At 41.2% G+C, this 15,825-nt stretch overlaps 1 protein-coding gene across 1 annotated transcript in view; it reads left to right on the forward strand.

Moving 5' to 3' along the window:
• ADCY5 (adenylate cyclase 5) overlaps window positions 1-15,825 on the forward strand; it is a 274,415-nt gene that overhangs the window by 244,737 nt on the left and 13,853 nt on the right. Inside the window, exons 13-15 of the mRNA XM_058195248.1 lie at window positions 7,346-7,462; window positions 8,420-8,578; window positions 10,547-10,722. Coding sequence (XP_058051231.1) covers window positions 7,346-7,462; window positions 8,420-8,578; window positions 10,547-10,722 — 452 coding nt within the window. The remainder of the gene's footprint in view (window positions 1-7,345; window positions 7,463-8,419; window positions 8,579-10,546; window positions 10,723-15,825) is intronic.

The following is a 15,825-nucleotide window of genomic DNA, read 5'->3' on the forward strand; positions in this document are numbered from 1 at the left end:
CCCCAAGAACTTAATAAATTTTCCCATCACAGTCCAGCAGCAGTTTTTCAGGTGGCTTTTGTGGGGTGAAAGTTATGTTCTGAAACAAGAAGATATTAAAGGGATAGGAATTTATATATCCCTTATTTGTAAATTAATAGAAAGTTGATTTTAAAATTGGAAATTTAAAATGAGATGAAGACAATAGGAAATACTATTCTTCAAATAGGAGAACAGTATTTTTTTCAGTGAATGTCTTGTCCATCCTATTAGAACATCAATTAACATGGTTTGGTATTGTTCTACTGTTGCCATATTTGGGGCTGAAATCCATTAATATAACTTCAGAGGAAAGATTGCGTTTCAATAATTTCTTTTCTTGTTTACATTTGGCATTTATCAGGATACTTAGAACTCTGCACGGGGAATGACCAACATAAATATACAGCATTGGAAAGATAAACCTCTGCTTTGTACCATTGCTGATATGCATTGTTTACCAATATTTGACTTTTTTTTTTAAACTGATGGTCCAGAAAGAAGGCGCTAATAAAGCAAGTTGGTCAAATTTGGGGGAATTGTTTTATGCATAATATAGATTTCTAGGCCTTTTACATTTTATATCACATTATTATCATTGTTGTATGCAAGCATACATTCGGTTGGTTTGATAAAGCACAAAATTGTATGTTTACATAAGCAATAAATAGAAATATGTGCCTGTGTATCATCCATCATCATGACAGACTTCAGGCTAAAGCCAAGTAGGCAGTTGACTTTAGCCTGAAGGTCACTAAAGCCACCCTTCCTTCCAAAGCATTCCAAAAATACAAATCTTTGCATCTGATGATGCCATCAGTCAATATAGCCTGAGGCGCCGTATATCCTTGACTGGACTCATCAATCCCTTCCCCTCTTGTCTGCTGTACAAAACACAGCCACAACACAAATATTCTGATTTTCTTTACAAGGAGAAAAAAGTCGGTAAGAAACTGTTAACTTTGGCTAACACTGGCCAATGACAAATCTAGCAGTTAAAATTATGAACTCTCCAGCTCCTTGGCATGTTAGCTTAAATGCTTAGACTCTGAACTGTTATCCAAAAACATTTTGATTAGGCAGTCCTGATGGTGACCGCTCTGAATCAACTCCTGCATTTCTGAGACAACTACCCATTTTCCCTCCCCCTCTCTTGCAAAACTGATGGTTTACTTTGCTTTCCTTTCTTCTTCCATATTTTTCCATGTCTTTGAACCCATCAGTGCCAAACCTTGGAACATATTGATGGCCACTTAACCTTTCCCATTAAACATTTCCATCCTAAATTATTATTGTTCTCTGCAAGATCTCCTGCTTCATGAAATTATTTTCCTTCTTCATTGATATGAAGACTTTGTTTTTATACTTCCTGTATAGGCTATTTTGCTCAATTATGCAGTTTTGAAAAACAATTCTTACCAAATGATCAAATGACAAGGCAGTTAGGTTCTTGGATAGATACAAAGAGTGATCTCTATTCCAGGTTTAAAGTATTGTGTTTCCAAATATCAGCACAAATTCATAAATATATCACCATTTATTATTATTATTTTTTTTAAAAAAATTACAGGTAATCCTCAACTTATGACCGCAATTGAGTCCAACAGCTCTGTTGCTAAGTGAGACAGTTGTTAAGTGTGTTTTGCCCCATTTTACGGCCTTTCTTGCCACAGTTGTTAAATGAATCTCTGCAGTTGTTCATTCTGTAACACAGTTGATAAGTGAATCTGGCTTCCCCATTGACCTTCCTTGTCAGAAGGTCCCAAAAGGGGACCACATGATATCAGGATACTATAGCTTTGATAAATTTGATCTAGTTTCCAAGCATCTGAATTTTGATCACTTGACCATGGAGATGCTGCAATGGTCGTAAGTGTGAAAAATGGTCATCAGTCACTTTTTGCTGTGCCGTTGTAACTTTGAAATGGTCACTTAATGAACTGTTGTAAGTTTAGGACTACCTGTATTTCGTATTTGACTTGTTTCAGAGTTCATTGGTAGTCTAAAGAGCAGTCCTTTCCACATCATGAAGTCATTGGATTCCAACATATCTAGAGGCAGACAGATTGGAGAAGACTTACCTATGCGGCTTTAAAAAATACTGTTGGAAGAAATATCCATCTGGGTTCAGTTCCAAGTGGGGAGAAAGACACTGGAAACATGGAGGCTGATTGGAAAGATGGTTTATTGATGGACAGGAACATGGGTTTTAGGTCCTTGGCAGCTGAACACATGGAGTTGAGAGAGAGAGAGTGGTATTTATATCCCCTGTTGGGCCTTGCCCTTGAGCTTCCTGTTCCTGTGAAAGAAATGTATTCTATTGGTTGTCAGATTCCTAGGGGGCTCTGCAGGGGTCATACCTAACTTTTTAGGTTGTCTGAATTAAGTTTGGTTGAACCTTGCTGGGTGATTTGGTGTCCCCAGGTGATTTCACAAATGCGATGTGTTGGAAGAAATGTCAATTTGAGTTCAGTTCCAAGTGGGGGGAAAAGACACTGGAAACATGGAGGCTGCTTGGAAAGATGGTTTAATGGTGGACAGGAATCACATGGCTTGAGTTCCTGAACAGAAAAAGGGCCGAGATGCGGAGAGTTCCTAGGTTTTATGCCCTCTCTGGCTTTGAACTTCCTGGGGCACAGGAAGAGTATCCTGATGGCTTGCTGTTAGAGGTCATAGCTAGCCTTGCTGGCTGATGTAATCTTGCCAGGTGCTATGTGGGGAGTTTCTGTTGCTAGATAGGTCCTTTGTGTTGCAGATGGGATGCTGAGGCCTTAATGGCCCATTGACAAAAGTGGGGAGAATGAGTTTCTCCATCCCTTTTGGAGGAAAATATTCTGCCTTTTTAGTATATCCTAAAAATTTCATTTTTCTAGGAGAGGGTTAGGTTTCAACTTCCAACAAGTGAATTGCAGTTGCGCTTTCTGGCACGCACGTGCATGCATGCTCCTGTTTTGGCACTCAGTGCCAAAAAGGTTCGCCAACACTGTCCTAGAATATTTCATTCTTCTAGGAGAGGGGTGAGTGGTAACTTTCTACAATACTCCTGCATTTAAGGAAGATATCAGTACTTTAAAAAAGTGCTAATAATTCAAGAATTTCTATCATAGATCATTGTAGTTGTAAATCGAATCAGACACAATTTTACGACCTTTTTACGATGGTTGTTAAACAAATCACTCACCAGGATCGTTAAGCAAACAACCTGGTTTTAAATGCAATCCAGTTCTTCCAAATGGCAACTTTTTGCCAGAAATCAACAAAAAAAACAGCACAAATCACAATCACTTGACCACAGGACATTGCAATGGGACATACATGTAAGCTGGTTTCTTAAATTGAGATCACATAAATATGGGAAGGGTTATGGTCAGAAAGATGAGGAACGTACTTTTTTCAGCACCGCCTTTACTTTGAACAATTTTTAAACAAATGGTCATAAATTGAGGATTACCTGTAATTTTGTTTTAATGCAGTGCATAATTTATTTCTGCCAATATAAAATGGAGTGGTATTTCACTGTGATTCATCCAGAACAGTAAGAGTTGCTGTTTTTGTTTTGTTTTTTTTAATTTGCATTTATATCCCGCCCTTCTCCGAAGACTCAGGGCGGCTTACACTATGTCAAGCAATAGTCTTCATCCATTTGTATATTATATACAAAGTCAACTTATTGCCCCCAACAATCTGGGTCCTCTTAGTTTAACCACAAGAGTGTTGTCAAATATTGCTGTTTCTATTATCACCATCTTCAACATCATCATTAGCAATATGATACTACATTTTGCTGTGTCTTATACCAGGTTCTTTTATGTCTCTTCCTTTCCAATCCATTCCTTTGCCTATGCTAGAAAACACAGAGAAATTCTTTGTATTTGGTGCTGGGGAGAGTAGCAACTTAAAAATAATCAACATTGCTGCATATTGTTCCCCTCTCTCTTGTTTTGTAAGAGTTGCCAGCAAATCCATGTTTCCTATCATCAAAGAGTTTCATAATTATGTTTGTGTTTGAAGGAAGCAAAAGTCCTTCTCTAAGTGCAAAAAGGGGGAGGTTGATAGATTTAGTCATTGCTAAAAGACTAATTGGTGTTTTCTCCCCTCTTTTTTAAAAAAAAAATTGCTTAGAAGCTAGTTGATGAAATAATAGTGGTGGATATGGGAGCTGCTATTTCTCTTTTGTTTCCGGTTTTTCTCTAGGAATGGCAGTGGAGAGGACTATGATGAGCTGAAATTAACACCCAGCAGGGAGGCTTTTAACTTCTATAGTTTCTGCATTTGCATTCTGAGCCTAAAGTATCTGTTTGGTCTCCATGGATTTCTGACATTAAAAATGTGGGTGGGAGAGTTGAAGGGGAAAAAAACATTTAACACCAAACAAAAACCTAGTGATAGTAAGAGAAAGAGAGAAGTGGGGGAGAGGAAGAGGAAGAGGAAGAAACAAAGGAGAAAAGGACTGTCTAAGCATGCCAAGATAAGAACCTCAGCACACATACATTTCACGGTGCCCAAATTCATTTGTCATCATTCTTTGAACTTTATATATTCCAGATAATATTAATAACTATCGGGCCACTTTTGTATCTTTGATAATGTATCCTTTAGTTTTTAGGATGATCAGATTTAATTGTAGTTGGCTTGTTGTACACCAACGATATTTCTTAGTCTATAGGGCATTTTCATTTGTCAGCATTCATATCAATAATTGACTATTTTGTTTGCATTTGTTGTCCACCTAACTTTGATCTTCCTTAACTTTTTATATAAGAAAAGTCTAAATAGTTTACAATTTGGAAACTGAACAGAATACTGAAGATTTTGTACGCATATTTAAGTTGATACATCTTTCTCAGATTAGGCTTTGATCACATAGAGAAAACAAGGGTGGATCTGATCATAAAACATTCCTAATTTTAGATGCCATTCCATGATTTTCACCTAAAATCTATTATAACTACCAGGGAGAATGAAGTCAATATAAAGTTATAGTTATTCAGCAATTATATATTCCCGCTGCAAAAATTACATTGATGTGGGAAGAGACAGTTGGCCATTAATTCATTCTTGGGCAATTAAACATTAATGCCTGTAGCATTTCAGCATGCCATCGTTGGAAGAAATGTCCATCTGGGTTCAGTTCCAAGTGGGGAGAAAGACACTGGAAACATGAAGACTACTTGGAAGGATGGTTTGGAAGGATGGTTTAATGGTGAACAGGACCACATGGGTTTGAAGTCCTGGGTAGATGACCACATGGGGGATATGTATGTATATATATATATATTATATATTATATATATATGTAGGTCTTTGGTTATTCGGGTTTTCTCCCGCGTAAAATTGGAAGTGTCTTGGCGACGTTTCGACGAAGTCTCATTCGTCATCTTCAGGCTTCAGCTTCGTGCTTCTGGAGCAATGTGTGATTGCAGCTGTTTCTTCCTTTTTAACTGCTAGTGAGGGTTTGAACTGATTGGGTGGGAGCTTGGCTGTGCTCTGATTGGCTGGGGGTTTTTTTGTGCTCTGATTGGCTGGGGATGTGTCCTGTTTGGCTATCTGCACGCACTCTCACACCACCACCCAGCACAGATCAACTCCGTAGCCAAGACACTCATCTCCAGAACAAAATGCTTAGCTGACGAACAACACCTAAAAACCGAACTATACATTCTCACTAACGTACTAACATCCGATGGATTCCAGAGAAATAAGATTACCAAACTAATCCAAAAAGAACCCCCCACTAAAATCCAAGACAGAGAACAAGAAAACGGCACAGCCCTCCTCCCATATATAAAAGGCACCACAGACAGAATCAGCAAGATCCTCCACAAACACAACATCAGGAGAGCATTCTGCACAAACCGAAAAATATCCAACATCCTAAGAAACCCCAAAGACAAAATTGAGTTAGAAAATCAAGGAGTATATGAAATTCCATGCACCGCCTGCTCCACCACATACATTGGACAAACCAACAGAAGAATAAGTGCACGCATTGAAGAACACAAGAACTCAGTCAAAAAAGAGGATTAAACTTCTTCCCTGGTCCAACACCTTAAAGCCATAGGACACGATATTGACTTTAAAAAGACCAGAATTATCGCCAAAACTGAACACTTTAACAACAGAATAATCAGAGAAGCCATCAAGATAGAAAAACGCCCACATAGCATGAACAAATGAGATGATACCTCCCGCCTACCAGCCATTTGGAAACCCGCCCTTATTGACAAACGAATCCCTAACACGAGGAATGACACCAGACCCACACTCACGAGGTCCACACAGGATGTCACCACCACACATCCACCCAGAAAGCAGACCCAAACCCACACTGATCATGAACCATGACCAAGGACCAGAAGCCAGACCGCAGCTGCAACATTAGCCATTTCAAACCCCTCCAATCCATACATGCAGCAGACTGACACCCACTATGAAGATGTAGCACGACCACGACCACAAAGCCAAACAACAGCAATGCAGCTCACCAGCTCAAATCCCCCTGCAACTCAGACTAATCTGAGCACAACCAAGCCCTCACCCAAACAGGACACACCCCCAGCCAATCAGAGCACAAAAAAACCCCAGCCAATCAGAGCACAGCCAAGCTCCCACCCAATCAGTTCAAACCCTCACTAGCAGTTAAAAAGGAAGAAACAGCTGCAATCACACATTGCTCCAGAAGCACGAAGCTGAAGCCTGAAGGTGACGAATGAGACTTCGTCGAAACGTCGCCAAGACACTTCCAATTTTAGGTGGGAGAAAACCCAAATAAGCAAAGACCTACATACAAACACCCGCGAAAACCTCAGAAAACAAATATATATATATATATATATACACACACACACACACACACACACACACACACCCCCTCTCTCTTGGGCCTTGCCTTTGAGCTTCCTGTTCCTGTGGAAGAAATTGGCTGTCAAACTCCCAAGGGGCGAGGATCTTAGCTAACTTTGTAGGCTGTCTGTCTCCCAGGCTTGGTTGAATCTTGCTGAGTGATGCAATGAAGGGCAATTTCCTATTGTGGCTGAATGGCTTTGCCCTGAAGGATAATCCCATCATCTTGGAGCTGAGGTCTTTTGTTTGTAGATAGACTGGCCCAGTCTTTTGTCTTGTAGATAAGCTGGCACCAAAATATCTGCTGGGGGCAGGTCTGTTTCCTTTAAGATTTTTATTTCTCTGTTAGGAGAAATATTCTGCCTTTTTAATATTTCTCCTAGAATATTTCATTCTTCTAGGAGAGGAGTGGGTGCTTACTTTCCACACCATATATTTGTACAAAATCATAGTTTTAAATAACTTATTTTGTCCCTCCATACAGCTGTTTCCAGGTCCACTCCAGACTCTTTCACGGAAGATTGTTCAGTCCAAGACCAATAACACCCTAGTTGGGGTCTTCACTATTGTATTGGTTTTCCTGTCAGCCTTTGTCAATATGGTATGTTACATTTCATACTTTTTTGTGGTTGAGCTTTAGTGTGACTTATTAGTACTGCAGAAGCTGAAGAGCAAGGCCTCAGAGCCTTTTCAAAATGTTGCTGTGGATTGGTAATTATTAATATAAAAAATATAGAATAATCGTACACAGTGTATTTAATTTGATTAGATTTAATGTTTAATAAAGAAAAAAAATAAATTTTACTTTGTATATGTCTCCTTTCCTTGCCCCAAACTGTTTGTTAGAGTATATCACTACAGGCGATACAGTATATTACAGGCTATTCTGTCTCTTTTGTAACCGACATATAATTTGATTTTAGAAGAATATTTTCTTAAAAACTTATGGATATGTATGAATCCTCCATAAACTTCTCCAGCTCGTTTAAAACCATGTAAAGCAGTGATGGCTAACCTTTTTCAGAACGAGTGCCGAATGCGCAGGCGGCTCCCAAGCATGTGCCCCGCTGCCACGCATGCATGCGCTAGGCCCACACCCTTGCGTATGCATGGGGGGGAATGCACCCCATGCATGTGCACATGGCCCCATGCAAGCGCCCCGCACATGCCTGGCAGAGACCAGATGACCAGCTGGCCAGTGGGAGACGCACGCTCATGCTGTGCAGCGGAGCTGAACTGGGATGACGACTCTCGGGCCCACAGAGAGGGCGCCGTGTGCCTCCCGTGGCACGCGTGCCATAGATTTGCCATCACGGATATAAAGTGTCACCTTTATGTCAGCAAGTGCCATCTGACCATGCAGTGTGGGAGGAAATATTTCCTTTTGTTTGTTCTTAAGCTCTCCACAATTTATCTTCAATGGAGATTTTACACTATAGGCATTTGCATCGGTATAAAGAACTATCCCTGAAGATATGTACACATTGTGAATGTTGCTTTGATTAGTTTTCTCCTTGGATTTGTCTTTGTTTGATGTTTATCTCTTGTTTTCCACTAGTTCACCTGTAGTACTGTGGACCTTCTCGACTGTATAGCTGCAGAGCATAATCTCACTCCTCCTGAGGTGAATTTGTGCCATATTAGGGATTCCAATTATAGCCTGGAAACCACAGAAGGATTTTGTGCTACATCCCAGCCAAACTGTAACTTTCCAGAGGTATTTGCTTTGTGCTGTAATGTGGGTGTCTTTGTTTTGGGTAAAAATGGCGTAACATTCTGTTGGGGGTCTTCCTTATTATATTGGTTTTTCTCTCAGTCTTGGATCAATATAGTCTACTAAAATGGCATCATCTGTTCCGTAAAATCCTTTGTTGAAACAGGGCTTGGGATTTTGTACTTTTGTCTGCCACTCAACTCTTAATCCCTCTGTATGATCTTTAGGAAGAATTCTTTATATTCCATTACAATGACGTCATGAAATCTCTTTCAGGCTGAGGAGTGAATAATCTTATTTCAGAATGTTCCCGTGTGTAATCGGACTTTACCTTGTAAAATTAGGACACCACAGGGCATTAGCGTAGCTCCTTTCCAAATTGCCGCTTTCTATGCAGTGAACATGGAGCTTTGCTAAGTGGTAGGACACATACCCTTTTATATAAAATTAAATGCATTCATAACGCAAGATGAGATTATTGAGTAACTTTCAAGAACACAATCAATTGCTAGGCAGTCCCATTCCAGAACCCACTCCCTTAATGCAGTATGCTTTTCCAGTTCCACTATTTAGAGTGGAGGTGTCAAACTCATGGCATCATGGCAGCGTCATGTGATGTAGTGGGACTTTTTTCCCCTTCGCTAAACTGGGCATAGGCATGGCCAGCGGGTGACGCATCCCGGCCCGTGGGCCAGGAGTTTGACAGCCCTGGTGTAGAGGTTTCTCTGTGTATCTTATATATCTCAGCCTGCAGAAATTGTAGTTGGGGATAGGGGGAGAAGCTCACAATGGAAGGGGAGATTCGGCAAGGCCTCTGTGGATTGCAACATTAGTCCCACCAAAAAGAATAAGGGTATGTATGCAAAGATATGTACAGAATTGCAAAGTAAATCTGCCCAACTTAAAAACTCCAGTCTATTCCATGCTTGTGAGGGCATTTTAGGGGCCTCTGTAGGTTGCCCACAATCCTGGAAAAAGTTATTGAAGGAACTGCAGAGTTATTGAAGCATGGAAGGACAAAAAGGTAGCACAGCTACATCTTTTCTGGGGACTGTAGGTTGGCCTTCTGCAACTGCTCTATAATCCCAGATGTTATAGTTGACTTAAGGACCTTCATAGAGGTGCCACATTTGCATCTTCAGGCAATCCGAAGCAGCTTTTGCCTTGAAGTCCCAACCCTTTGCTTTAAGGAGCTGCAGACACATTTGTGGTTTCTACATGCTGCAAAGGCACCCGGTGTACATGCATGTATAAATACACAAACGCACGCATATGTGTACTGACACACGTACACATCACACAGAGCTGGTGGGTATGCTTTTAAAAGAGATGCCTCTTTTCTGGCAGTGAAGAATGTATCTGATATTTCTTTATGTCACTGGGAATGTGTGCATATTATCGGAGAGCAGTTTGACCTGGAAAAAAAGATTAAATAAACCTCTAAACTCATAACTTTCCCCTCCTTCAGGGCCTAAAATGTGTTTATGTTCTATTTGCCTGGTTGTTTGCAGTTGTAAAATGCTATTTAGTTTTAGAAATCATTTCAAAAACAATCTTAGCAACGGAAAAAAGGAAAAGGCACCATATTCTGGGTATCGTCAGCACCGTTTGTCATCTATCCAATTGAATCTGCTGGAAGTTGATGCCTTGCCGACTGTTTATAGAATGGGGTATGGGGGCAGGTGGGGAGAGTGAGCTCCATGATCACTGAGTTGTCAGGGAAGCGTCTTACAAGTCCGGTGAACTCCCATTTGGTCAGAGGTTGCACAGGCCTCCCAGGAACTACGTTTGTTAGCCTGGGCTGGCCTCAGGATGGAGAGCCTTGAAACGGAGGAATCTTCATTTGCATCTAAGCTATTATTCCTTTTTAACCATGTTTTGTAAATCTGCTAAATTGACCTTTGGTTTACGGAAATTCTTTTCTCTTGTTCTTGTTTTCATGCCCCTCCTCCCGCCTCCTCCTACACATAGTACTTTACCTACAGTGTTTTACTGACCCTCCTGGCCTGCTCCGTGTTCCTTCAGATCAGCTGCATCGGGAAACTCATTTTGATGTTGATTATTGAATTTATATATGTCCTCATTGTGGAAGTGCCAGGCCTTACCCTCTTCGATAACGCAGACCTTCTGGTTACAGCCAACGCCATGTAGGTAAACATAAAGGGTCCATGGGGGATGGCGGGGGAGGGAAAGGTGGCCATGGTTGGTGGTGTGACATTTTCCTGAACAACCATGTGAATTGATATATTTTAATCTGGACTGGATCAAGTCATTTGACATGTACGACTGAACACTTTTCCATTTTTAAAAAACAAAATCTGTATAAAATCCACATATCTTAGAAAATTATTATATTTTTTTTAACGTACGAAGAAGCGTTGCCATCTGAAATGGAATAGTTCAGAACCAGGTTTATCATTTCACATTCCAAATATATTTCGGCAATATCTTAGACCAGCTCACCTCACTGGGTTGTTTTGGGGGAATGGCTAAGTGCCCAAAGCGTGCTCCCCCCCGCGCATGCAGCCCTCCACACACGCCCTGCATGGCAGAGACCTGAAGAACAGCTGGCCAGCGAGAGGCGCACGCACATGCACGGCGGAGCTGAACTGGGGCGACGGCTCATGTGCCCACTGATAGGGCACTGCATGCCACTTCTGGCATGTGCATCATAGGTTCGCCAACATAGTCCTAGAATCAAGTGTGGCACAACTGCAACTCTCTCTAAGGGAATAGCATTCTCATTGGCCTAGCAAGAAGTGGACACTGTGGTAGCCTGGCTTCTTGTGTTTTGGAAGGTAATGGCTATCATTGGCTTGGGGAACTCTTGGGAAAGCTGTGCAGTAAAGCTTTGCTAAGGGAAGAGCCCTGTACTGCCGTATGGATTGCAGGCAGACTGCAATCTTATCAATTGGTTTTTAGAGGTATATCTCATCCGTTCACAGGCAAATGCCAGGTGCAGCTTTTCAAGCAATTCTGCGGTAGATATAGACCAACCCCAAGTGGTCAAGGAAATCCAAGCAGCCACCTGAATAGGATGTTTGTTTGTTTGTTTTATTTGTCAACAAATAAAACAAGTAACAGAGTAGACACAGACATGGACACATGAAAAAAATTTGGAACAAAAAAAAGGATATAAATTGGCAAAACATAACCATAAACACATAGAATGATTACATCTAATTGGGAATAGTAGGACAGGGACAATAGGCATGCTGGTGCACTTATGCACATCCCCTTAGGGACCTTTTAAGAAACATGAAAGGTCGACGGTAGACAATTTATGGTAAAAGGTATGGGGATTAGAGAGACTAACAACAGGATCAGGTAGATTGTTACAGACATTTACTACTCTATTGCAAAAGTCATATTTCCTAAAATTAAGATTGATTAAATATTGCATTAGGTGGCTCTCCTAGTGCACATAGGACAATATGTATGGGAGGCCATATCCCATGTAGTTCAGTAAACCAAGAGCAACTAAGTGTGGGGATGGGACAATATATATGAGACCATATCATGCATTGCTTCAGAATGATTCTTAGGATGCTTGCCACCCAAGGATGGGAAGCCCCATGACCCATGGGGAATGTGGACGTGGTATCATGGGGAGGCATAAGAAAGAAATTTGTGAAGAGAAAGAGACAAATGTAAGAGATGCAGAACAGGAGAAGCAGGGGTGGGCTTCAAAAATTTTAGCAAGGGGTTCTCTGCCCAGTTGCTGGGTGGGTGTGGTCATGCTGGGCATGGCCTAGTTGGTCTCCTGCACCACGGCCGGGAGGTATTTTTGCCCTCCCCAGGTTTTGGAGGCTTTCCTTGAGCCTCAAGGAGGGCAAAAATGGCCTCCCCAGGCTCTGGAGGCCCTCTGGAGGCTGGAAATGGGCCGTTTCTGGCCTTCCCAATCTTCCACTAGGCCCGTTTTTCACACTCCCTGAGCTCTGTGCGTACCCTGCACTTACCTGCATCCAAAACGGGCCACATGGGGACTCCTGGGAGGGGCAGAGTGGGGTGGGCAGGGTGAGGCCAGCCAGGAGTGGGATTTGGGAGTTCTCCGAACTGCACAGAATCTTAGCTAGAGGTTCTTTCGAATCCCCAGCAGCCCACCCCAGAGGAGAAGTAATTATTCTCTACCCTTACATCCCTGACATAAATCCCTTTCCCATCTTGTATATGATATTGCGGTGGTTCTCAACCTGTGGTTCCCAGACTCCTGGAGGTTTGCAAGGTCGTCACAGAGGGGTCTGTAAATATTTGATGCAGTCTAATGCTTTTAATCTTGAGTTAAGTCTTGGTGATCCGTGGCCATGGTCTGTGGCCACAAAAGTTATTTCAAGGGGTCTAGGGTGAAGAAAAAGTCGAGAACCACTGTGATATCAGAAAGGGGATCTCCCTTGGGATTGAAGTGCCTCCAGGAATTAAGTTATTTAGAATATAAATTTGTTGTGTAAAATAAGGGCCACTACTTCCATTCTTCTTTCAGTGAAGTGATGAAAGATTGGTGCGTGGGATAGCTTCCAGGATTTAGCTACAAAAGGCTTGTTTTCCCATTTGAGGATTTATTTCTTCCCATTTAAATTTGAGCAGCATGACAAGGCTGGTAGTAGCTTGATAGAATAGAATAGAATAGAATAGAATAGAATAGAATAGAATAGAATAGAATAGAATAGAATAGAATATTTTTATTTATAGACCGCCCTTCTCCCGAAGGACTCAGGGCGGTGTACAGCCAAGAATAAAATACAGAAAGAAAACAACAATACAAAACTAAAAACAACCCTTAAAAAACCTATTTGATATGGCTACTTATAGATAAAATATTACCCTCTAAAATTTACAAAAAATTTAAAACCCATAAAATCAATTTGATAATTTAAAATTTAAGTGAGGCCGGATGGCCAGCCAGTGATATCTACTTCAATGGGAGGGAGGGAGGGAAGGAAGGAAGGAAGGATCCTCAAGTTAAGCTCCAAAAGATGAACTATTCATGGTTAAGTGGTCTTTTTAAATTCAGCTTGTCCTCCACGGCTGCTGGTCCTAAAGTGAAGTTATCGCCAATATACAGACAGTTGAGTACAGCTGCCCCGTGTCTAACATTTGATTAAGCTGACACAGCTGCATCCAGCATCCAATTAAGAAACCGATATCTAATGGTGCTGTAGCAGCAATGGTGGTGCAGGAATCCAGAATTTCCATTGCTCCATATTATATCGACAGGAAGTTATTTGGAGTGAGGCTGATTAGTTAGATCTATCTCACTCCACTCACAAACCAGCTCTGAGTAGGCAGGACAAGGTCTCAGGATTTTGTCCCAAGGGCACAAAATAGGAAGGCCTGCTCCCATAAATCTTACTCGGACCAGCCAAAATTTCCAGTGCCAGGCGTACAAGAATTCAACATTGATACTAGAGGTGGAAAATGTAATTCTGTAGGCAAATCTGGGCTTGCAGGATTTCTTTTAAGGTCGACATGTGATCGCAAAGATGCCTTCTAAATGTGCAGTTCTTGGGAATAAACCTCCTTCGACACAGAGGGGTTTACTTTCAAAAAGCACACACATTGGATTGTGTTGCCTGGATGTGCTAATGACTCATTAATTTGACTAGTGACTCATTAGAGCTGACTTCCTGCTCTGCAGAATTCTGATTCCTTTGGTGATTAGCTACCCCACTGTTATATTATTTAGCCCAGTAATGTTTTATTATTTTCATAATGCCCTTACAATACCCTGAATAGCCATTTTGATTCAACCCGGTAAATGAGTAATGCACCAAAAAAAGAAAAGAAAGTAAAAACTTTCTCAGAAGGAGGGGGGGGGTGTTCGTGTTTTTAATTGCTTTGCTGAGATAATCCACCTGAACATGATTTTTCTCTTCCTATAAGAGAAAATTGATGGCAAATTAGAAGCAGTCGTTTGAAGGAGTACCGTATATACTCGAATATAAGCCGATCCGAGTATAAGCCGAGGTCCCCAATTTTACCCCAAAAACTGGGGTAAACTGGGGACTCGAGTATAAGCCGAGGGAGGGAAATGAGGCACCTACCGGTTGGGGAAACCCTCCCTCCCTCAGCTGAGAAGGCTGGCGGCTCCCCCGCCCCGCCCTCTCACTGCACCGGCAGGGCTTCAGTCCGGTAAAATGTGAAAAAGAAAAAAATCTGGGTCCCCATAATAGCTAGGACTCACTACTTAGCATACTATTTATGGCTGGTAGGAAACTTTTAGGACAGCCAAGCACAGCTTAGGTGCACTTGCTTCTAGATCCAGGGAGCCCAATTCTTCTATGGAGATCCAGTAATAGTTAAGGTGTACTAGGAATGGCATATTCTACTCTACCCTCAACTATAGAAGCTTCCTTGGTGAATTGGGGCTAATCATTCCGTCCCCTCACAGAGATTTGAGAAAAGAGGTCTTACCACACTTAGTTACAAGTTCATTCTGGGGGGGAAAAGTTGCTACTATTACCCTTATAGAGGATGATGGTTATGTGGAAAACAAGGAAGTGGAATTAATTGAATTAATATGGATTCCCGATCCACCAAACTACAGTGGTACCTTGGAACTCAACTGCTTCGAAACTCATCAAATTTGGTACACATTTTGACATGAAAAATTTGTCCCCAGTACTCATCATTTGTTTGGTACTCAATGCATTAAGTTAGGACTTGTTGGTGTCAGCTGTCTTGATTGTTGGTCTGAAATTAACCTTGGAGTTAATCTATGCTGATCTGGGTGCTGATTACTGGTGGAGAGGTGCTGGAGTCTTTTTGTTCTCTTTTGATTGTCTCTTTAGTCTATAGATATTGTTAATATCTATGCGTCTATTGATGGCTGATTTATCAGAGTGCCAGGCTTCTAGGACACCTCAGTAAAATAATAGTTTGGTAGATATGAAGAGTCATGTTTTCCAAATAATTCAGTGAAATACTTTGGCCTTAAAAGGGATTTTGTTAATGGAAGGGAAGGGAAGGGAAGGGAAGGGAAGGGAAGGGAAGAGAAGAGAAGAGAAGAGAAGAGAAGAGAAGAGAAGAGAAGAGAAGAGAAGAGATTAGATTAGATTAGATTAGATTAGATTAGATTAGATTAGATTAGATTAGATTAGATTAGATTAGATTTTTTTATTGGCCAAGTGTGATTGGACACACAAGGAATTTGTCTTGGTGCGTATGCTCTCTGTGTACATAAAAGAAATATTTCACAATCAATACATTATTGTGTATTGTGTATATGCTATTCTAAGCAGAGTAGATATATG

Source organism: Ahaetulla prasina, chromosome 1 (genome assembly GCF_028640845.1).
Source record: "Ahaetulla prasina isolate Xishuangbanna chromosome 1, ASM2864084v1, whole genome shotgun sequence".
In the NCBI taxonomy this organism is placed as follows: Eukaryota; Metazoa; Chordata; class Lepidosauria; order Squamata; family Colubridae; genus Ahaetulla; species Ahaetulla prasina.